Below are 25475 nucleotides of genomic sequence, written 5' to 3'. Positions count from 1 at the left end.
CCTTGAGGAGCTGCAAATCAGAGACTCAGGGCATCTTGTAATTAGGAACTCCTGTACATCAAGGCTGCTATAAAAGCTACCATTAGCAACTGTGAGAAGTTTTTGAAAAATGCCTTTCTTTTGTAAATGGAGCCAGGCAAGTGTAAAGTATTCCAGAAGCCTGTGCAACACACAAGTTTGAACTTCAACCACCTAATATCATTTAAATGAAAGGGTTTTTCCTGACAAGAAAAATTGCTAAATCCTTACTATTCACTGTGAAAATATGTTGCCTCCATTTATTTACTGCCTATTCAGCTGCAGTTACCTGCTGACCATTAAAAAGGTTGGAACATAAAGGCAGCATAGTACTTGTGGAGACTGATACATGCATATATTGATGCCTTAAAAAAAATGCCCAATTAATTCATTTTCTATTTCCTTTATTCCAGACATTATCAAGAACACTTATCAGGCAGTTATTTAGCCCAGGCAATCATAAACGCTGTGTCATTGCACAATTCCAGTTTATTGGAAAAATAATTGAACACATAATAGTAGATGGTTAGCTTTTAGTAAGATATAGATAAATATTTTTCTGTATCTTATCTAGTCTCTTTTTTTTTTAAAAAAAGTGACTGTAGTTCAGATTAAGAGTCTGTTGCAGGGCCTGCCCTTTTTATATGCTGGATGTTGCCCATAATTCCCATTTCCTCACCTCCTAGCAAAGTGTGGGAAAACATACGAAAAAGTAATTTTACATGAGGGCTGTGCAGCTTGCGTGATCAGATCCAAAGCCAGAAAAAAGAAATCTAACCTCTTGTCTTCCCATGAGACCTAATGACAATTCTATGTATGCACAAAATTACTGTAAGTGAAAGGACCATTTGATTTCATACAAATACAGAGGGGAATAAATGGCATGTTAGCCTAAGTATTCATATGGGAAGATAGTGCAGACAGGTCTCTAATAATGGAATGGAATAGAATGGAATAGAATGGAATAGAATCGAATATTCCAGTTGGAAGGGACCTAGAACGATCATCTAGTCCAACTATCTGAACAATTCTGGGCTGACCAAAAGTTAAAGTATATTAAAGGCATTGTCCAAATGCCTATTAAACACATGCAGACTTGGGGCCACCTGTCTAGGAAACTTGTTCCAGTGTTTGACAACCCTCTGGGTAAAGAAATGATTCCTAATGTCCAGCCTAAACTTTACCTGGTGCACTGTTGAGTCATTCCCATGTGTCCTATCGCTGGATCCCATGGAGAAGAGACCAGCACCACCCTCTCCACCTCCCCTCCTTTTCTCCAAACTAGACAAACCTGGTGTAAAACATTAGGACCCACTTTGAGCACTACAGATACCCACACCAGTGAAAGGGGGAAGTCAAAATGGCCATTCCCAGTCAGTGACTGTGCACGCTATGACGGAGACAGTGCAAGATACTAAACAGAGTAATCTAAAACACCACAACATGCCTGATCGCAGTCCTGATTATAGCCTTGTCTCGAAGACTATTAGCAGACACCTTATGTTGAGATCTGCTTACTAATTGTTTTTGTTCTGAGGACATACTGTTACAGCCATCTAAAATACAATTAAAAACATAGGTAGACAACGTTCTCATCTGAGAAGTCAGTGTATAAAATTTGGTTTACAGAAAATATAATTGATATAAAAGTAGAATAGCTCACTCCACTGAACCACAGGGGTTAGTTTTTTTCTGTATTAAGTGAACAGATAAACTCGCCAGTTTAAATGAAATTGTGCAATCACTGCGTTATATTAATGAACACATGGTCAAGACTCAGCAGTTATTTTAGTATTCTGACATGTATTTGAGTATTTTATGGGTATTCATCCACATGCCACTGTCAAATGCCTGTTATATCTTGGGCTTGTTTGATTTTGTATGAAAAGAGCTCATTCGTATGAAAATATTTTCTTTCAAAAAGTGTCCACACTTTCTAACCTGAAGGCCTTGAAGGAAAATCTCTGGAGTAATTGATTATACAGATTCCCATTTCTTGCCAAAAGGAGACTCTATGCAAACAATGAGGTGCATTTTAACATTTCCATAAAGTCACACTTACTGAGGGGGAACAGTGCCCTTTTTCCCATTGACTTCAGCTTCAAAAGTTCCATTTCCTGAAAGTCTAGAAATCAAAGCCAAGCCAGATTGGAGACCAAACTAAAAAAAAAATTTTAAAAAATCACCATTTCCAGTCTTGTCACTTCAGCACTCATGGGGTTGTTCTGTGCACGATGCAGCTTTTCTTTACAGACATGCGTAGAATAGTGCTGTCGCATAAAAGGTGCTCTGAGCTAATTCAAACGCTCTCTTTAAGTACTAAAAATTATAATGTAATGCTAGGTCTGTGTGAAACAAAACTAATTTCTACCATTTTCACTCTCATTCATTCAATAGAATTATTGGCAAAGGAGCCCCATGTAAGTATGCTGGAGCAAGACTTCCTCCAGTGTAATAAAACTGTGAAAAAAACATTTGAAAAATGGAAAAAAAATAACATGCTGAAAAAAATAATCTACCAATTTTTAAAAGTGGTGTGGTTTTTAACATACAAACATTACACTCTTGTGAAAGAGTACTTTTTCAAATATATCGTGAGAGTGTTTGCTTGAATAAATATTTTCAAATTGACTAAAAATGTGTCAAGTTCAGTATGTGAAAATGCCATTACAATAAAGCAGAAGTTACAGGCAAGCTGGCATGTAATCCTTTCCATTTTGAGGAAAATATGCATGGGGAAAAAAACCACCCTAACTTTGAAGTAGGTTATACATTTCATACCAGAATCTATGATTGTTATATTGCACAATTAACATGAAGATGTAGGTCTTCAGCCTGTGAAGAAGAGTTGCTGAAGGTGCCACTCCCAAATGTAATCATGGCTTTATCCCTTGTCCTGCTGTCATTCACCTCAATCTGTCCTACACTTGTAAGAAGAAATTAGAAATTCCTGCTCAGATAACAAGAAAGCAGGTGCCATGGGAACACTATAGATTTAAGAGAAACAGGGAGAGAGAAAACTCAAGACAGGGGACGTGGAAAGTATCACCAAGCAAGGAGCAAATCTCTACAGAGCCAGGACAGACCAGCAGAAGAGGGAACGTCAGTGGGAAGTTGGCACTGGACAGCATTGCACCATCTTGGGCGAGCATCCTCCTTCCCCATGGGGTCAATCTCATGCTGCATCTGGCACACATAATTCTTCATTTGCCTGAAGACCCTCACCACTCACATACATATGAATTATAAAAGGACGGGAAAAGGACGGGAGTAGGGCTGCCACTCTCAGAGACAGAACATGAGACTGTGATTGGCCCAGATTGGCCATAGGAGAAAGACTGTTCTAGTTTCTACTCTAGAGGGAAGGGATGCCATCCAGAGGGACCTTGACAGGCTAGAGGGGTGAGCCCATGTGAACAGCATGAAGATCAACAAGGCCAAGTGTAAGGTCCTGCACCTGGGTCTGAGCAATCCCAAATACAAATACAGGCTAGGCAACGAGTGGGTTAAAAGCAGCCCTGTGGGGAAGGACTCGGGAGTATTGGTGGGTGCAAAATTGAATATGAGCACGCAATGTGCACTCACAGCCCAGAAAGACAACTGTATCCTGGGCTGCCTCAAAAGAAGTGTGGCTACAAAGTTGAGGGAGGGGATTCTGCCCCTCTGTTCTGCTCCTGTGAGACCCCACCTGGAGTACTGCATCCAGCTCTGTGGTCCCCAGCATGACAAAGACATAGACCTGCTTGACCAGGTCTAGAGGAGGGCCACAAAGATGATCAGGGGGCTGCAGCACCTCTCCTGTGAAGACAGGCTGTGGGGTTTGTTCAGCCTGGAGAAAGCTCCACACAGACCTTATAGTGGCCTTCCAGTACCTAAAGGGAGCCTACAAGAAAGATGGGGAAGGACTCTTTATCAGGGAGTGTAGTGACAGGACCAGGGGTAATGGTTTTAAACTGAAAGGGAGCAGACTTAGATTAAATGTTGGAAACAAATTCTTCACTGTGAGGGTGGTGAGACACTGGAACAGGCTGCCCAGAGAAGCTGTGGCTGCCCCATCCCTGGCAGTGTTCAAGGCCAGGTTGGATGGGGCATTGAGCAACCTGGTCTAGTGGAAGGTGCCCCTGCCCATGGCAGCGGGGTTGGAACTACATGATGTTTAAGGTCCTTTCCAGTCCAAACCATTCTATGAATCTATGCTTCTAACAAAAACCATACGTACCCTAGTTGTCCCATCATGAAATCTTCTGTGACCCAAGATCTACTTAAGCATATCATTTGACAACACTCTTTTTACATTTCATGTTGTAACAAAAACAAAAAGTCAATAAATTTATGATTGAAGTGTGCAGGAGGATATAGTAATATCCGAGGGCTATATCCTGGTTACTGAACAACTGAGACCGAAGCCATTACTCAGGCATGCAGGAGGGGTGACTAAGACTATTGGCACATCTCCTGCTATCCATGTGCAGAATCACGGAAGTGAGACCCCCAAAGCTGGACTGTTCAGCTTAAGAAGAATTTTGTGGGTTTTAAAAATTATAATTAAACACCAAGCTATTTTCCTGACCTAACAGTATTCTCTGAGTCATAGTAGCAGCAGCCAGTTTGCACCACAAAAATAAATGAAGACAGTTGGGTAAAGCAGCTGTTGACACAGGTCAAGAGCATGGAAAATTATTGCAGATAGCATTTTACGAACTGTAGGGTCTAAAGTTGGATAAAAAGTCAATGAATTCAGCAGTGCTACGTGATGCATTCGTGCTGAATGACGAAGTGCTTCTTCAGCAAGGGTCAATGACAATCCACAATCAAAGCAGTTGTCATAATTATGCCACACATTCTGAAAAAAGCAAGATAAAAAAAGACACAGATGTTAGGACAGGCTGGGGAGAGAAAAGCAGAGGAGGAAAGAAGACAGCAGAGAATGCTTGAAATTACCACTTAAGCCCAAAGAAACACATCTTGCACAACAGCAGGGCAAGCTACCACAGTCTCACCAGTGGAACAAAGCTGAAATTCAGCGCACATTTTTCCATCTCATAGCCACAGAAAAGCCAGTCAATGGTCTCCACCCACTTTGCTACATACAGATAATGTATGTAGCACTATAGCCATACTTACACATCCATAAGGTACAATGATCCACAGCTGCGCATTTTAATGTATTTGAAACATCCTTTGCCTTTCCACTATACCTTTCCCATGCCCAGAGCTCTTCACAAATATCAACACGTATCAGCCTACAACTATACATGGCCTCAAAGTCTTCTTCCTGCTTTAGAAGCAAGACAGTTGCAATAAGTTGGGAAGAGAAAAGGGCACAGCCCGGGTAGAAGTGAAGATGCACAGTCTCTGTCCCAAGGCAGTTTATTAGCAGCGAGAGCTACTCAAAGAACAAGAATCACACTGAAATTCTGGAGAAGCTCAGCATGTCTGCTGCTGGCCAGGACTCATGTCCCACTGGAAAAGCAGGGAACAACAAAAGGCAAAAAGACTCACATTTTCTCTCCCTGGGGAAGTGTCAGCAGGTTTGCTATTCATAGGTGCGACTGTAGCAACTGCTGAGTGAACGTGGCCATGGCCTCTGCCCAGCCACCCCTCTTGTGCACTGTACCACAGCAGACCACAGAGCAGTTCAAAATTACAGGATGAAAATCACACAGCAGCTTTGTGGCAGAGCTGAGAACAAGTTCCAGGGGGCCTGGGCTCCTGCCTGGTCACTTCCAGCAGCATCAGCTCCAGCTGTCATAAGCAAAGTGTGTCTCAAGCAACTGGGGAATTTCCCCTTAGATCTGAAGTGCCCCAACCAGCTCAGATGCTCTGGGTCAGTCTCTGAAATAATTCAGACTTGGAAAAGTGAGGAAAAATCTTTATTACACCAGCTTAAAAGCAATACTTCTGTTTATATAAGATAATTAATCATTTATAGCCACATGCCATACAACTTGCCTCCCAACAACTCAAGAGTTATAAGGCAACACACTTTAAAAAAAGACCATCTCTAACTGATAGCTCTGCTTACACCATTACGTATGACATTAGGATATCTAGCCTTCAGACTGCATAATCATCTAGAATTTCAATACTCCATGAGGATCTGTATTAATATCACTCTGAACATAAACTGATATATCATAACTCCATCTAACTTAGGCCTAGAATTGAATCTTCTTAAAAACTGAAAGGCTGGTGCTAAATCCAGTATCTGCTAGGGGATAAAACTTTAAGCTCTCTAAACTTAATTAGCTTTGGAGTCTAACATCTGGCAGTTGAAATATCTTGGGTTCTATGTTTGTATTACTGTAGCAATGATGATATATAACAAATAAACCTGTAGAAATTTCTTACATATTCTTTTTCTTTCCTTAGGCTAGTCATACAACTCTTGTCATAAATCATTTAAGTCCTTCAGACATCTGCACGTGCTAATTTAAGATGGCCTTAAATCATTTACTAAATGACTTCTCAGGAAGGCAGGTCTCTGCCATGGGGTCAAATTCAAATGTCAAAAATACCAGTGTAATTGTAAAGGTGTTGATTCAGTCAAGGGTTTGCCACGGATTCTATTGGTGTAGATATCCACAGCAGTTCAGCAAATCCACTGAGAACTAGTGAGACAGTAAAAGTATTCCATAATTAAGTGTTACATTATATTATATTCAACAGTGGTATATTGGTCTTGCCAAAACAAATACTTCTCCTGAGTAGCCTATTCACTGATCAAAACCCCCTTGAAACTGTCATCATACGTTATTGTTGCTCTCTACAGAAGAAGAAACTACCATCTACTACTCAGTATATTTCCAGGACTTTTGTTTAATGATGCTTTGCCAACAAGGAAACTTTACATAAATCCGCCATGGAAAAATTCAGTCACAAAGCATATACTAAATATGAAATCAAGCAGTTTTCTGATCAGAGTACTTTAAGCCACAGGGAAAGTTGATCCCGTCTGAGGTTTTTTTTTTTTTTTGATACTGCCTGTATCACTACTGTTTAGTATAACCCTAATCATAAGAAAAATCTAGATTATTTTTTTCCAAACTTACTCTGTGCATACCATATACTTAGAAGTAGGTAATTAAAATCCAGAATTGAGCCAAAAGCACTTATATCAAGCTTCAGTTTTAGAGTTTTGAAATATTAAAAATAATTTTGCTCTTTATGGAAGTATCAGTGGCATATTTTACACCACCTCATTTCACCAGTTCTTCGGCATTTCAGATGGCCTTGTAGCACAACTTGATAGACACGCCTATTTCTTTCATGGCCAGCATCTTTGTCTCTGATCTATCACTTCAAATAAGAGATGGGAATTTGCATCGTCTCCTCTGGCACAAGCTGTAGTGAAAAAAACCCCAAACATAAATAGAAAAGGGGAACATCCTGTGTCCTTTAAAGTCATTGCTGGCTTAATCTCTCTTTTCCTGAGACTGTGACACAAGCTCCAGCATACCTCTTTCTGCCCTGAACTGCAGTCCTGCAGCTGTCAGTGAAGTTTTCTGCTATTAAAATACTGATTTCTGCAGGCAGCTCTTAAACATCATCATCATCATCACCATCTGAAATAAACTGCGAAGAGCTACACATACAGCCAGCCTGAGGAAATGTTGGAGTCCAACCCCCAGGCAAATGAAAAAGGACTGAACTTTCTTTTCTTGCAGTCGTTAGGCTGAAGAAAAGCAAATGTTTTTTCAACTGAAGTACTATTCCCACACCTCACAAATTGCTGACAGTACTTCCAGTGAGGTGGTATCTCTCAGTTTCTGGAAGTCAGACCACGTAAAGGCTGGAGTGATGCTTGATTAACGAACCTGCTGGTTACTGATTTTATTTCTTTTAAAGTCCTGGCTGAAACAAGGGCAACATCTCAGCTTTGCAACTCCTAGATAGTCCCTGTGCATGTTGTGACATTAGAAATGTGCCAAGAACAGTCACTTAGTTATGGATTCATTTCTCTGTGCTCATAATTCACAACAGTCATATTATAAACTGAGAAAAAGAAAATAAAAAACATTATTTTCATGGCTATCATTTATGGGATAGACTTTTCAACTATGTATACTAAAGCTTTTCAGTCTCAATTCAGACCATTTGTATTAGGTTGCAGTGTGGTCTCTACAGTCTTGCCAAAATTTCTGCTATCTATGTTTATGTCAGTGGATAACAATCTTTATGAGCTATTTCTACTTTGCCTTCTGTTGGGATAAAAGGACTTTACAATGGCCTAATATAAATGTGATTCTGTATATGATTACTGGCTATGAATAACCTCTGTACCAATAAAACCTTTCTCCTTCTGACCAAGACAATCTTCAAATTTGCAAACATACATCTTCTGAAGTATACAAACATAAGCTTTGTTTGACATAATCTGGGATGGGCTACAGAGATGTCTGCTCTTGCCAGGGAAGACATTTCGGGAGCTTCAAAAACCATAACAGCTTTCATAAACTTTCCTGTTAGTACTATTATTATATCTCAAGTCTTCCGTCTAGTTCCTTTACCTGCTAATAGGAGAGACTGAAGGACAAAACTGGACTCTGGTGGATTAACAACACATATATTACCACCAGACAATAACTTAAAACCACTTGATTGTATTTTCACTACTTGCTGGGACAATGTGAAAGTCAAAGCAGATAGTAAAAAAATAATCTCAGTCTCTCACAAAGGTGACAGTATTACTAAAATGCCTTCTTCAGACTACCTCATCGAAGTGTACTTGGGCACATAAAAGGTTAAGCAAGCTTACCGTCCATCTGCACTGCGCAGGACTGCAAGCCTCACTGCTAGCTTCCTGCATCCCAGGCAAGAGAAGTGTGTTGACAGAGCAAGGACCCAGGAAAAAATCCCAATAATGATGAAAAGAGACAGACAGACAGGTTCTAGGAGGTGTTCCTAGCTGAGGAAGGGAATTTTATGGGCATTTTAAGTCACGGTGTCCAAACACATATGCTCATCATCAAACTGCTATAGAGGAGTATTATTCACACTCACAGACAGTTAAAGTAATGTGAAATAGCTAGAAGTTAAAGCTCAATAACCTCAGATAAAGCAAAAAATAGAACATCTTAAAAACTTCTGGAAACTTTCCATTATTGGCACTGTTCTAATTAACATTGGACTACTTCTAAAAGCTACACTCCACTTCAAATAGAAATTAATTCTGGTGAGTCATATGACAACTGGTCAAAGGTGGTTTGTCTAGATGACCACAACACTTCCTTTTGGTCTTACAGACTAGAAGTATTTTGGAGAAACAGTTTCCTAGGAACACCCTGGAAAAGAGAAAACTGTTTAGAATTCAGAAATTCTGATTTTATTTTACGATCACACAAAGTTGTTATAGCAGCTAATGATGAACCAGTGGACTGAGTCTCAGCTTGGTAAACATATTTAAAAAGAAAATTTTAATTTGGATCCTTTACAAAAGCAAAGACAAACTGATATTGTGGCCTTTGTATTTATTTGGAACTTCAGCATCAATGGGAGCAACAGCATTTACTCCCCCTCAGAAAAAGAGAAAAAATCATGTCAAACAAAGATCTAGGTTAAACACAGCTTATGTAAGCAACGGTCAACACACCAGTGGATATGACTGCTTTAAGTGGATTATATGGAAAGGATTTCACATGAGCATTTTATTTTACTGAAATGTTTGTATTCATAAAATGCTCCGTGTGACACCAAGAGAAACGTAACTCCACAGAACAAAATACATAGTACTTGCTATGCATTTGCCGTTTGGAGAACTTTTTATTCAGCTGTTAGCACTGCTGCCATTTAGCAGGTACGGAGTCAGCAGCGTGAAGGGTGAAGCTGTATGATGAAGGTCACACACATTCAAGCAGCACAGCTGTGAACAGGACATAGATGCTTGGCACCTCCTCTGAGCCATTAAAACTTGCAGCTCACAGGATGGTGAGGATCTGCTAGAGTGAAACAGATCAGCCATAGAAAATAGGCAGCATTCCATCAACATTGACTTTTTAAATGATTGTAAAAGAAAGAAGGGTGCTACACACAAAAAGTTGGGTAGAGGGGGATTCTTTTGCTTTGTTTTGGGGAGGGATGTCTTTCCAGCTTTTAATTACCCATTAGTAATGCTAGATATGACAAATTATCTATGTGTATCACAATTTCTTGCTGTTCACCATTCAGAAGAGCCGAGTGAGATAACCACCCCTAGAATTAAACATAATTTGCTTGCCTTTCAGAAGCAGGCAGACAGATGCACAAAAATGTTGATGCTTTACATCAGGAACATACATTGCTGGCAGAAAGTTTTCCAAATGCAAGAGGGAGAAAACAAAACAAAACAGAACAAAACAAACCTTTAATCCATTTCTCTATGAATATCCTGCACTATAACCACTATCATCATTATCAGATGAAGCTGGATCCCCTCAGGAAAAGGTATGTAGAAGACATTCCTAGACAGTCTGCTCCGAGATGCTCTTCTTCAAAATGTGTTTACTTTCAGTCTCTCTCTCTCTCCCTCCGATATTCTGGCATTTGGCTCTGCAGGATCAGCTTCTTCCAGATGGTGCAGCTTTCCCTGGTTCAAAACTAGGATCTATCCACTTATTCCTCTTCTGACACTTTCTAAAATCCAGCGATTTTATAGCCTGGTAGCAAAACCAGCAATTTGCTATCTCTCTGCCACTTGCAATGCAAACTGACTCTAACAACAGCAAAAGCACACTTAGTATAACACAAGACCATTGCAGCTATCAGAGCTGCTGTCTTCCCTGGCAAGCTCTTAAAAACACAGATTAGGAATGAAAGGACTAATTCTCCTTACCTTTTTTCAAACATTTAGTTGCCCTATCATTTTTTACCTATAAACCCACTTTGCTGGTAAAAAACACAGGACCATCCATGCACTGCTTTACTGGAACTGTAAAGAAACTCAAACATTAACACCTACTAGTATCCATGGACTAAGCACTGCCAAGCAGCTTCCTTTGTAATGCTCTGCTTTTATGTGTTTATAACTGCTATGATGAAATAGTTATCTTACAAGCTTAAATTTCCCACACATAGATTTACCTAAGTGCTTTTGCAATCATTAAGGCTGAGCAAAATGCTTTATCAGTTCCTGAATTGTGAGAGGAATGTAACATCGTTTTCCTTCTTACGCTGCAAATGTATTTTCCTTGGGTTTTTTAATGTAGCATTTGCACTTTATAATTTAAAAAATCCGCACAAACCTATGTGATCTGGCTGCATATGCATTATATGTCCCTCATTAATGGTCCCACTTTGAATGAGGATGAGCACTCCCAGCTTGCATGTAGAAAGCCAACCAGGCAGATGTGCCATTAAGCAAGAAAGCAACAGCTACACGTTTAGAAATTCTGACCAAGAGGTGCTGAGAAAATGTTAACCCAGAGTGGAGAGGTTTTAAAAAGCATTTAAATAACTCAAGGTACACAAGTTTAACCCAGTACTGCCTAATTAAGTTTGCTACACAGCATGCTGCATATACCTGCATAGACTGTCAGTAAAAGTGGCTGCAATCTCCCCTAGTCCCTGCTCAAATCAATTGCCAGCTGAAAACTCCCATAGCATGCTGCCCAAATCGTTTCTCCGAACTTTACCTCCATGGCTGTGACGCTGAAGTGTCCTCTGGTGAAGCAATGGATGGACAGAGGTTTTTTCTTCCTTGTTTTTGTTATTTCACTAATGCGCAGTCAACTTGGCAATTATGATCTCCTGAAATGTTCTCATACCCACAGAATGTAAGGTAGGAACCAAAACAAGTATTCACAATGAATTATCTATACCTTAAGTACTTTTATTTTCTAAAGTAAGATGACAAATGCTAAATCCAGTGTTAAATTTGCAGTTAGGTCTAGTAAGACATTTTTCTGAATTTATCCATTGCTGGGATTAGTACTGCAGCTCCAGTAAAGGTCTTTCTGGACAAGAAAATTGTGGCCACTATCACATATCAGCAGGTTAGATTTAGGATTTAAGATACCTAAATATAGTATTTTGTTGAGGTTCCACTAGTGACCATGAAGGTAAAACATGTATAAAACTCTTTTTCCTAATCTGTCCTCAAATTCAATAAATTTAACAGGTATGTTATATTATTTATTCTTAAATTGTGAATGTAGCACTGTATAACATGCACTTTCAGAACTATTTTCTCTACAGAGGAGAAGCATCTCGTGAAGGGAGTTTTCCTCTACATCACTCCTAAAGAACATTTCTATGTATTTTTGAAGGTTCCTAAACAAATTTCTGTAACAAGATGTGGACTACAGTCACAAATATTGCCACTGATCCTAACCTCTGCTTGACACATTTATTGGAAAGAGAATGTATTTTAAGAGCAGAACACACACTATCAAGCAAAAGCCAAGGAGTCCCATTGGCACAAGCCCCAAAGTTACCAAGTGCAGAGGTCAAAGAACATGATTTCTCAAAAAGAAAAATCCTATGTTTTTAAAAACCTCTAAGCTAAAATCCAAGACTTATTATGTTCAAGACATACATTACTCTGCAAAATTCAGAATGGGTTCAGTTTTTTCCCCCTCTTGATAGAGTAAGTCCCTTGCAAAGCTCCAGGCCATTGCATATATGTAGGGTATTTTTCTTTTGCCTCTCCAAAACCAGAAGGCTCAAAATACATCAAATTCAAGAGACCAGTGAAATCTGCCTCATTTTGAATATTCTTGTCTCAGAAGATTTTAACTACTTCTCTGAGAGATGTCTGAGTCCTTGCCTGCCTCTTTAGAGTCAGCTAACAACTTTCTTATTGACCATGAAGTCCACAGACCGTAATAGCAGTTCTACCACAATCCCTATAAACTGTTGAGGGCTAGAATGGGATATTGACAGTGGAATGGTCTGACACTTGGCTGCTTGCGGTAACTTGATAAAAAATGTGGGGCACTGAAGCTTCTCACAGCATACTACTGGTCAAAATCTTGACCCAACTCCTTGCTATCCTGTGATCTCTCAATTTCCCAGCCCATCTCATTACCAGCTTAAGAAAATAATGATATGAAAACAGCAAGAGAATGCAGTCCTGCTGAATAATGTTTTTTTCATTCCTCAAATAATTTGCTGCACTAATTAGGAGCCAGTTAAAACCTCTTGACTGGTCTTCAATTCTTGCCCAAAAGTTAACTGCAAGATTATCATTGCCAAGGAGTTCTGTAAAGTGACCAGAAAATTGGAATGTTCTGAAATCTACTATTTCTTTTTAATGCACATGCAATAAGTGGTATTGAGGGGACAAAACCCCTTTGAGGCATGTGCTAACAATTGGGATAATTGTGATGAAAGGGAAACGTAGGTTTAGGTAATCAAACACAGTAATTTATTTCAAGAAACACTTCCATATCCCCTGACAGTGGGCATTTTTATTTTCTAAAATTATATCAAACTGAATTCCTACTGACCATTTTTCTGCTTTTAGTATAAAACATCAAGAGGTAATTCCATTAGGAAGCTTCAGTGATTATTTTTTGAGGCCTTCTTTAAGTACTAATAGAAAAGTCAACCATCTCATTAATATAGTAATAGAATTAGACATTAACAAAGTTTTTATTCTTCACAAATAAAACTCAGTCCCATTAGTGTTACAATTAACTTCATTAAATATTTCTATCTATTGAAGGTAAATGAAGAGAAAATACCATTGTATGACAAAATTTGCTGACTGAAAAACTGTTATCTCCTGTTACAGCAGCACTGGATTTGACCGGTACAGTACAAGGGGAAGGCCACGTACATTCACATGATACTGTCTGAACATGCTCTGTATTACACTGCTCATCTTTAGGTTACACTCACCCAAGGTTCAGCTTTGAGCTGTTTTTTGTATCATCCACAGACCAAACACTGGTGCTGAAGAGGAACACCAAATTTTAGATTGCTATACCTCGGAATAATTAGACTTTTCACCCTACCTTCTCAAGTGTTTCAGGTGTTGGGTTGGTGCAGACAAGGCACAAACCTGCTACAAAATGCAGCTGCAGTTCCACTCCATTATCGCTCTACTGACAGGGCTTTATCACTGTGGTTTTCCTCTAGGTCCAGGCATATTGTGAACTGCAGTCTAGTCCACACTGGGTCACAAGTGAAATTAAGTCTGATGCAGCCTCAACACAATAAAGTTATTCTTGTTTCCTGCTGAAGCAACACAGATTTCTCTGGGATTTTTGCCGATGAAGAATGTCGTTTCAGCAAAAACTAATATACCAGGCAACCCTACAAGTTCAGATTTCAGTCTAAGCAAACAAAATATCAGATAACGTTGCAAAGTTTGCAACATGATGAGCAGTTAGAACAACACTAATTACAGCAGGATCTAATGCAACTCTTTGTCAGTGAACGGTAATTTCGGATCTCAAAAAGCCCTGAATAAAAGCTCCAAGTTGTAGGGCTGTATGCTCATGTTTACATGAAACTTTTTAATACTCCAGAGGCAGATGCTAAAGGTAGATGTTGCTATGCCCTCTCACACATTATGACTCAGCTCATGTTCTAACTCTTTCAGCAGCAAGCTCCTTCAAAATAGGAAGTCTGGCTGTTGATTTTGACTAAGCTAAAGATATAATGATTGCTCATATAAAAGCTTTTTGAGGCCATTTAATAGGGGCTCCACAGTGGTAAATACTGAATTACTTAATAACTGACTTAAACCTCCAGTAAAACTCTGAACATGGAAAACAGCATGACAGTTCCTATTATCTTGCAAACAAGCAGAGTAATATTGATTCTTTGTCCTCAGAGTGCTTGTACGGATTATGGCTACCCAGCCAGACATCAGTAACTCACCTGGTCCCAGTGTTTAACTGTTGTATTATTCTATTTGGCTAACAAAATCTTTTTGTTCACTAACGAGGTTTAACAACTGAACACTTAGTATTACCAATATGAAACAAAACATTACCCATAAGAACATTCTCATCTGAATTTCTCTAAGCTCTAAAGTCCACGATGCTGGCTTTTAAAAGCCTGGGTTTTTAATACCGTAATAACAGTCTTCATTCCTGCTGAATTTGTGCCCCCTACATTAAATCCAAATTGTTTGAAGCTTTTGCTCCTTACTGCAAGACTGAAACATTTAAATTCATAAATAATTGGAAAATACAAGTTGACAACAATCTTACTGCTGAGAATTTTAACCCTCCTCTCTATTTGCAATTAACAGTCTGATCCAGAGTGATCAAATGTATGTTTCCCAAAGGCACACTCCACAGGTAGCAACATACACCTTGCCAAAGCAAGACCATCACCTTGTGGTGAAATCCATCTTTCCCCCTACTCTTTAGACAGCTATCTCCCATATCAACCCAGGGTATTATTTAGCAATATGAACTGGTATAACTTCATGTTCAAGCAACATGATCAAACATGTACTCGTGGCTGCTACAGCTCTGCTCCCCTCTGCCTTCTTATGATCATCTCCAATGTCCTACCAGTAATAAGGACAGGATTCTGGCATTACTCTCCTATCCTCTGAAGACAGTCTAGATGATTTGGTGTTGTCTCATCAAAGATATGCTTGCCAGCACTTTATGTGCTGCTACCACCAGTTCCATTCAGCAAAGGTAAGAATCACCCATGAACACAGTACTAAGATTTTTTTTTATCACCACATCATACAGATCTGCTCTCTGTGTGTGGTTAGATCAGGCTGGATAAAATGTAAATGACTGGAGTAACGTCTCCCCAGGTATTCTCCTCCTGAAGCAGAGGGGACAAAAGCATAACACTTCTGCAAAATCCTGCTCAAGCAGAGTATCTTGCTGGAATTAGGTAGCTTTACTCCTTATTTCAGGAAGTGAGACTGGAAATCTTTCAGTTTCTAAAAGATAAGTGAACCTGACCCATCAACCAGGAGTTGAACACCAAATAAAAACTACCTGAAATTAATGAAAATTTTAAAAAGATGAGATAACATCTTAGTTGAGATTGAGAAACAAACACTAATGTTGTTACATGTTTTCCCCGTTAGTAAACGTGACACTTTACAGGAACATGAATTATTAATTCTACATTTTTGAGCATTGTTGTGGGCCACATGTCTCTTTTGGATCTCTGTGATAGAAAGCACTGAATTCACAAGTGAAAGGTAACAAACTTCAGTTCAGATATTCAACAATTTTAATATATTATCAATCTTAAAGCTGCCTTTTATTACCTTAAGAATTGTGTTCTTCTATGATTATTGCTTTGTCATTCATGATGCTTGATTCTGTGGCATATTTTTTGCCATATGAGCCACAAATTTCATTATCATAGTCCTACACTACAAACTTTGTCTCACATAACAGTTCAGTATAAAAAGACAGCTTTCTCATCTGTATTGTCCATTTAACTTCTATGTATTATTGTCATGCGTAGGTGCTTCAACTCTGACATTTCAATGGAACTGCAATCTCTTCAGTGACAAAAAAGATCCATTTCATTTTCCTAATGCTTTGTATTGATATAAAGTCTACTTACAGACTGAGGTTGCAATCATTCCTTGCAATTTTTCCTACTCTGTGACTTCATTTCACCACTCCGGCACACCCGGAGGTGCACCACAGCTCTTTATTCCCAACCCTGGAAGTGTTGTAATAGTCTGATTTCAATAGAGGGCCTACCAGCAATAAACTGTTTAATAGTTGAATTAGAGCCTCACGATACCTTTCAGCTATGGACTGATTCTGTCCATATTCCCACATCCTTTTCACTCCTGTGCCAATTGTTTCATGCATTGTAGCATCACGAAAATAACTTTGCTGAGCAAACTCTATGGAGCTAAAAGAGGCTTTCAATTCACAGTATGGTGCTTTCATTGACCCCTGCCAAAGGCCAACCACATACAGCACATCAGCTGGAGAGACCGGAAACCTCTGTAATAGATTTCATTCAATGCTTAGCTTTGATGCATATTACTAATCTCTGTTTTGAATCTACAAACCTCTCTCACTTCTTTGTTTTTCTACCAACACTTAGGAAACACCACGTAACTATACACAGGCCTGGAAAAGATGCTGTGGATAAAGTTATATCTCAAATTTTCTTAATGAGAATCTATGTCAAGGACATTAAAGCCTCATTTGGGCATCTCTTCCTAAAACTACTTAAACCATTTCATCTCTAAATGACAACATGTAGCATTGCTAGGCAAGGATGTGGAAGATAATGGACAAAATTGTATTACACTGCGTATCTTTTCTTTTCATCTAAATACAGAGCAATGTTTGGTTAATGCTGAAAAAATTGTCAAAATGTGTAATCCACATGTTTATGTTCCCTGTTGGATCTATTCATATTGTTCATAACAGTGTCAAGAGGCTTTTCCAGAAGAAAAAAAATCAAGTCGAAGACTTCAAAACAATTCATTAATTGAAATCCACAATAGTGAGATTTTACATTTCCTGTATAACTTTCCCTGTGCATTCAAACAGTGAAATCAAATACTATCCACACAAGTAGTTTAGATATATCAGATTTCATAATGGCTGTTCCATTATATGCAGGTCATTTACATAATGAATCACCACTCAATAAAAATTCCATCATTTAAAATTTCATAAAGGAGCAAATTACTGATCCACATCAAAAGCAAGCACAGATCAAGTTAATTGTGTATGCATGTTACATGGAGAGGATTTTAAGCATTAAGTGAACTACCATTAAGTGATTTGGAAAGTAAAGAAACCTCAGTGTTCCTTTGTTCACAAATACACATACAATCTAATCTGCAGCAAATATTGGCATTAGATACAATCACACTCATAAATATCACAGCATATAGTACTGGTCCTTTAAAAATCTCACAGCTGTGCAATGTACCTTATTTAAGATTAAACCTTTTGTTCTAAAAGGTCCAGCTTACATAATAAAATTAAACTTCCAGTCTGCTTTAATAATTATTAAATGTTATACAGACTGAGGAAAAACTGGCCTTTATTCTATAAATACATACCTGTATATTGGCATATCTGCAGCCACACAAGAATTCCCAAGCCCATATTCAGTGGAGTAGTCACAAAGTCAACCACAAACGCTTTTGCCAGATCTAGATATTAGACCATTGGCTTATCTTTGTATACAGAATCCTTAACAGGGTTGAGTACCTTGCGGAACCTTCACTAGCGCTTCTTAGTACTAAAGTCATATTCAACAATGATTCAGAAATTCTGTACCAGCAGCAGCACAGATTGCAGACAAGACCTAAATGGCCTAACATGGGAAGTGCTGGAAAATAAATGATGGCTCTGATTTTCTGCTGTGCTCTGCCTTAGAGTCTCCCATGATTCTGGCCAGAGTAGTCTGGGCTGGCTGCCAGAGGTGAAGAAAGGGTATCTGGAAGCTGGGTGTAACACAAAAGTTTACAGTGGTATGTGCACATGAACTTGTGCGTTTGTGTGTAAATTGCGCTACCTCTGCACACAAGACTGTGAACTAATGCAAATGTGAACATTTTCCCTTCCCATTGCAGTATCACCTATTGCAAGTGCAGTGAGGGTTGTTTGAATGATGGGTCTCAGCACTTGTGGGAACAGAGGTTTGGGCTCTGATCATTTTCATGCTAATCCGCAAAATGCGCTGCTCAGCAGAGCTGCTCATGCCCTTGAAGGGTTATGCAGTTCAGCTCTATCAACACAGGGGTGAACTATTTTGTGTATACTTCCCTACCTAGTCTTGTCCCATCCTCAACAGCGACTTCATCCCTAAATATGACTATCCAGACTGCAGAGCTATTCATGTGTGATGCTCAACTTTTACACTGTACATCTACAGTATCAAACTGTCTTTTGTTGATAACTTTTACTTCTCAAAAATTACTTGTCAAGTAAAACCTGACAAATCCTTCACAGACAATGGTCATCATCCAAGGACTTAAAAAAAGCTTGACTCTGTTATCACCACCGAAAAACACCAGGGACTTGGGGGGTTGTTGGCGAGAGTGGGTTACATGAAGACCATAAAAGAGCTAATGGGATCTTCTCCAAACATCCTTTCTAAAAGAAAAGCACAGGAAATTAAATTCTAAAGCCAGTGATGAAGCTACTAACCACTGAAATTAAAGGATTAAAACAGAAGTGTGACTTGGGTACATACATCAGGCAATACTAAACTATAAATCAATAATTAAATTATTTTGATAATTTAATATCAATAATGATAATTTGATATATATATAAATATATACTAGTATAGTATATACTCCAAAGATATGACACCATTTTTCAAACAGATCTTAAAATTAAGATCGGTAACAGCTACCAAAAGGACCACAGAAAAGAACATTCTTGTTTTAATCCCTCACACACCAAGTCCAGAAAAAGATCAGAAAAAAACAAGAGAAACTTTCCATTGAACATCATACCATCCCACAATGCTCGTCTTCATTCTGAAAGCTGGTTGATTTACAGAAGGAGATCTACAGATACGAATGTTACACATGTGGTTTTGCAGAGAAGCACAGCACAGTGATTAGTGCATTAACAAAATTCCTGTACTCCTCCATGAATAATGTTGGACCTTATGTTCCAAGAATAGCACATACTTAATAGCATGGTATCGTCTTTGTTTTGTTTTAATGAGAAGCAAAACCTTAGCAAACAGATCGTGTGTCACTTCTTGTAACACTATATGTCATTCAGGTGAATGTCCTCTGGTATGATATTGCATATAAAAAATGCAAAGGCTTTTGCCTCAGACACGTTTGTGGATTTTCTTACCTTTGGTTCCATTGAAATGAAGCTGTGGGTACCTCTACTTGAGAGAACTGACCTTTTAATTGTTTTACTATGGTAGAAGTGGTAGTAATCCTTCAGCGTTCCAATCTGTATGGGGAGAGAAGAAAAAAAGGAGAGGAAGATTCAATTTATGGAAACCAGTTTTCTGGTTTTAATTTCTGAAAGTCTATAAATTATGCAATTTCCTGCGTGCTGAAATGTTACTTGAACCCACTGATCATCTTTCAAAAGAAGGACATATGATATGAAATGGATGGAGTGTCCTTGAGGCAGTAACTGCATAACCAAAGATTGTAATTGAGCTGCTTAGTCTGGCTGTATCTACTTTTTTAATGTTTAATTTATATGCAGTACTTTAAGTAATTCTATATCAAACTATACCCAAACTGTCTTCAAATGGCAAGTATAAAAATCATCAAATGGCTATATGGTTATTAAAAAGCATTCCATCTAGTTTGCTTAAGGAAATGTACTGTAAAATGCACTAGATTTGGTTATTTATATAATTAAATTATAAAAAGGATGTTCGCAGCATCAGACTATGAAACAGGAATAGGCTTCTCTTTCTGCAAGAAAGTAGTAGAAGAAAGATGGAAATGGTAACTTCACAGGGTAATGACTAGCTCAAAGTACAAAATCAGGACGTGCAATTTCCAAACTTCACAATGGTACAATAAAAATGCTTCTTATTCATCCCATCAGTACAGAGCAGCAATGTAAGTATTAAACTAAGACAGCATTCACAATTTGACAACTAAATTTTCCTTTCCAGTCATTAATATCTAAACATTTTAATTTGAAACTTTAGTTTCATGCACCTATAAACAAACATTCAGCCTCCTTGTCTTTAAGGAGAACGTCTCTCCAACTTGTTTGGAATTTGACCTTCTATTGCACTGCAAATCTTGTAAGACACTTAAGAATTCAGTTAAAAGTTCTTTATCAATGAGCAAAAAAGGGACAATTGAGCTTACTGTAATTTCGAGCTGAAACTCAAAGTGACCACAGAAAACAGGCTTGGTTTTGCAAATAAATGTGAATGGAATCACAAGAGAGGATGGAGCAACAATTGAAAACTCCAATCTTTAAAAAAAAACAGTATTCTGAATTTGCATCTATAAGCACACACATGTAGGAAACTTGAGAGTCCAACAGCAAAGGTTCAAAGAGGACTGGGAATAAGTCACTGAAAACCTCCAAGAATATGCTTTTAGAATATTAGAAAACAAAAAACTTCAGAAAATATCAAAGTAGACTAAGAAGAAATATTGATAGAAAATTAGTACCCTCAAGGAGAGCTTTAATATTTTACCTTAAAATATAAATATGTAAACAGCACAGGGAATGAAGTAGAACCTTTTTTTTTAGGGGGGGGGTGGGACGGTGGGGTGGTGGGGTGGTAGTGTGTGGGACAAACCAATTGAAATGAATTCACCTAATGGGGAAAACCGCAACAGGGTCCAAGGTATTAACCCCAGTCTGTACAGTTGGTCCATCAATATCTTCATTTCAGAAAGAAAGACATGTTTAGTTTAAGTCAAGTACTGAAACATTCCATAAAACTGAGTTAGTTTATCAAAAATTGAATAGGAATTGGTTTGACTAAGCCTAATTAAAGTATCTTAGCACTGCGATAATAATTTTCATGCTGCCTTCTCTTTGAAAGGCAACACGAGCTGAAGTGGTGCAACTCTGTAGCATGGATGAGCCCAGACTCACATCTCCATGTGCATGCCCGTGAATAAACCCTCCTTAAACATATATGGGAAAGTCTTCTTGTGGACACTTCAAAAAGCTGCAGGACCCTAGGCCTTCTGGGGAGGTCCCTGCTGACTGGGAGCTAGCCAGTGTTATTCTAATCTACAAAAAGAGCATGAGGGATGACCCAGGGAACTACACACCTGTTAGTCTAACCTCAGTTCCTGGAAAAATTACGGAGAAGATTGTACTGGGTGCTACTGAAAGCCATTTAAGGGATAGTGCAGTCATTGGGCACAGTCAACATGGGTTCACGAAGTAAAAGTCCTGTTTAACTAATTTCATATCCTTCGATGATAAGGTCACCCACCCAGTGGGTAAAGGGAAAGTGGTGGATGTAGTTTTTCTGGATTTTAGTGAGGCTTTTAATGCTGTCCCTCACAGCACCCTCTGGACAAGCTGTCCCACTGCCAGATGAGCAGGTTCACGGTGCACTGGGTGAGGAACTGGCTGAATGCCAGGGCTCAGAGGGCTGCAGTGGATGGGGCTCCGTCTGGCTGGTGACCGGTCACCAGTGCTGTTCCTCAGGGTTCCGTTCTAGGGATTGAACAGTTCTGTTCAATACATTTATCAACTGTCTGGATCCAGGAGTTGAACGCACCATTAGTAAATTTGTCAATGATAGTCAGCTGGGAAGTGCTGCTGACTCTCTTGAAGGACAAGAGACCTTGCAGAGGGATCTGAATAGACTGGAACATTGAGCAAGGATTAATGGCATGAAATTTCACAAATGCAAATGCTGGATTCTGCATGTGGGATGGAGTAATGCCAGGCACAAGCACAGGCTGGGAGAGGAGTGGCTGGAGAGCAGCCCTGCAGAAAGGGGACCGGCGGTGCTGGTGGGCATTAAGCTCACTTGGGTCAGCAGCGTGCCCTGGCAGCCAGGAGGGCAAACCGCGCCCTGGGGGGCACCAAACACGCCGTAACCAGCCGGTCAGAAGGGGGGATTATCCCGCTGCATTCAGCGCTGGTGCAGCCTGACCTTGGGTACTGTGTGCAGTTCTGGGCCCCGCAATTTAGGAAGGGTGTCAAGGTCCTTGAATGCACCCAGAGGAGGGCAACAGAGCTGGAGGGAAGGGCTGCAAGGAGTGTCCTATGAGGAGCGTCTGAGGACGTTGGGCTGGTCTGGTTTGGGGAGAAGGAGCTTGAGGGGCAATCTCATTGCTCTCTACAGCTTCCTGAGGCAGGGAACTGGAGAGAGAGCTGTTGAACTCTTCTCCCTGGGATCCAATGATAGGACACATGGAAATGATTCAAAGCTGCACCAGGGAAGGTTTAGACTGGGCATTAGGAACTATTTCTTTACCAAGAGGGTTCAAAACCTGTCAGTGTTTAAGAGGTATTTGGACAATGCCTTTAATAAAATACTTGGTCAGCCCTGAATGGTTGGGCAGTTGGAATAGATGATCACTGTAGGTCCCTTCCAACTGAGTCTACTCTATTCTATTGCATCACTTTTGACTACATTAACTAGAGTTTATTCTGAGTTTAACAGCCTGTAGAACGTTGAATGTCCCTTAGCATCAGGTTAGTGTTGCACCCTTTTAAAATTATTATTTATACCAACCATTGAAATTTAGTGCCAGGTTTACCATCAGTTCAGGTGATGGCATGCTTCCCCCTGAGACAAATGGGTGTAATCATTTCCCAGACATTTCCTGGATTCATCAGTAGCCTCAAACAGCGTAAAAGTGCTAACTACTGAAAAGTGATACTAGTCTTGCTCCTTAAGTCCTCAGAGACCAGTAAAGTGCATATTCACCATACCAGAGTACTCTACAAAGGTTACAGACCTTTTATGGACCTTGCTGTCTTCAGGGTGAATTAGAAACCTACTGCTCTGTGTGTGTGTGTACATTTGTGTGTGTGCATCCACAAAAGCACACATATTATTGAAAAGTCACAGTTCAAGCAGGTTAACTGTATTTTACCACTGCACAGAACTCCATAAAGAGAAAGGTCATATTTTAGAGGAAATAAACATCTGTCTTGTTTTGTGTTACACATATCTTAATATCACCCAGTTCTGTGCCTTTTCTTGCACTAGTTTGAGGATTTTATTTACTAATGATAAACTCTAGCTGACCCCTCTGAGGGCATCCAAAACAGCAAATCTGGGAGATGACCTAATTGCACTCCTGGAGGTCCTACAGTTTAACAGCACTAGCCACCCACAGAAGAGACTAGAAGGGGACTGGCATGCTCTAGCTTCCAGCCAAAGGGGGACAGCCTGAAGCTTTGTAATACTTGGCAGCTGTACTCCCTCTGAGACCCTGAGGGGCTGAGGAGACAGAATTAAGGCCTTAGAATGAAGTGTGCTAATTGTTACACCATGTCTTCTAGGCAGCATCAGTTTTCAGATAATTATTAATAATAACAATTAATTAAAATTGTGAGATCTACAGCTTTAGTTCTTAACTTTAAACGGAATAAAAGGAACTCAAATCTTTTAAATGGAATTTAATGCATATTGACTAACTGCCAGTACCTCTCACAGCAAGGTAACACCAGCGTTATTAAAAATTTTATTGCCCTCTTTTCCCTTAATGGGAATTTACTTAGACTTTCCAAATCCTTGGACCACTTGGAGAACAGTAAAACCATGGAAATACAGCATGATAAAACTTATCATTATGGATGTTCTTGTTAAATTGGTTTTTATACTTTTAACTACCGGGTCTCAGAGGCACTCTCAGAGGAAAAGCAATGCGAAGACAGAAACAACAGACTGCAGAGCAAACTACCTTAGAGACTGATGGTAATTTAACTGTTTTATCCTTGGCAAATCTTTGTAATCTCCTTTCTGACCTGGAGGATGTGATTTCTTTAAAAACAAATAGAGAAACATTCCTGAGGAATTGCTTGGCCAAAAGCAGAGAGAATGGATGGTGGGGGCAGGGGAGACTCCCTCTTTTTGGTAGTAATCCTCATCACTGAAGGTTTTTAATAGATATATACATACATTTTAATAGTACCATACTATATTTATTCAAGGATGAAATAATTCCTGGAGGCAACAATCCTACTATATCACAGTGAAATCCCAGAAAATGAAAGCATCTGCATATTTACATTATTTTTACATTTATTAGGTCTTACTTTCTATTTAAGGTTGAGAAAATGTGTGAATTTTAAAGATAACATGAAACAAGACCAAAATTTTTAGGCTTGTCCTTGGAAAATATTTCTTCTATATGTAATTTTATAGTCTAAGGCAATATTAAGATATCTTAGGACATAATTACCAAATGAATTAATCTACATCTGCATTGTGTCCCCATAAACCCTGTATGGAAATACAAATGCTAAAGCTGCCTGTTAAATATATGTGTATGATCATCAAACTGACATATTTGACTATGGTCTGAAACTACAGCTGAAACTTCCATGTAGCCAAACATGAGCAGGGAATTTGTTCAAGCTAATGGGAAGGAACCCAAGAGATGCTTTCCCAACAGTTTCTTAACTAGTACAGAAACCTTTAAGAAAAGGACAGTACACTTCTCCCAGTGGGCTAAAAAGAAACCAATATGCTGTTGATTTGGTGAATTGGTGGATATATTGTAAGGATCCCTGTTTCTCCAGTCTTTAATTGGTCCTAAATGGATTGGGAAAGGAAGGCAGATCAGGTCCAAACCTGCTTCTGAACTCCACAAGATGCTAGAAGAGCCAAAGAAGCACAGATCTGCTACCCCTGTGCAGACCTGGAACATAAACCATCATAAATAGGTGTAACAATGTATTTCACATGGGGCTGAAGATCTGACCCTTCACTTCTTTCTGAAATGCAACAGATTTCAAAAGCACTGAAGTCCTTGACAGAAGGAAATACCAAGAACAGAGAGATGAAGAAAGTTTATCAGGTCTACTGTCATTTCTCTTTGACAAAATCACTTCAATTATATTTCAAATTTTAAAATGTTGTCACATTATACAAAGTACACGGGAATGATGTTTCAGAGCAAA

General features: G+C 39.1%; 1 protein-coding gene across 2 annotated transcripts in view; it reads right to left on the bottom strand.

Annotated features, from left to right (window-relative positions):
- PCSK5 (proprotein convertase subtilisin/kexin type 5) overlaps positions 1 to 25475 on the bottom strand; it is a 247559-nt gene that overhangs the window by 201000 nt on the left and 21084 nt on the right. For both annotated transcript variants that reach the window (XM_027793522.2, XM_055791267.1), the window contains exon 2: positions 19734 to 19838. In XM_027793522.2, coding sequence (XP_027649323.1) covers positions 19734 to 19838 — 105 coding nt within the window. The remainder of the gene's footprint in view (positions 1 to 19733; positions 19839 to 25475) is intronic.

The sequence above is a fragment of the Falco peregrinus genome, chromosome Z, assembly GCF_023634155.1.
Source record: "Falco peregrinus isolate bFalPer1 chromosome Z, bFalPer1.pri, whole genome shotgun sequence".
Taxonomy (NCBI): Eukaryota; Metazoa; Chordata; class Aves; order Falconiformes; family Falconidae; genus Falco; species Falco peregrinus.
This window is presented reverse-complemented; position numbering and strand designations above follow the sequence as displayed.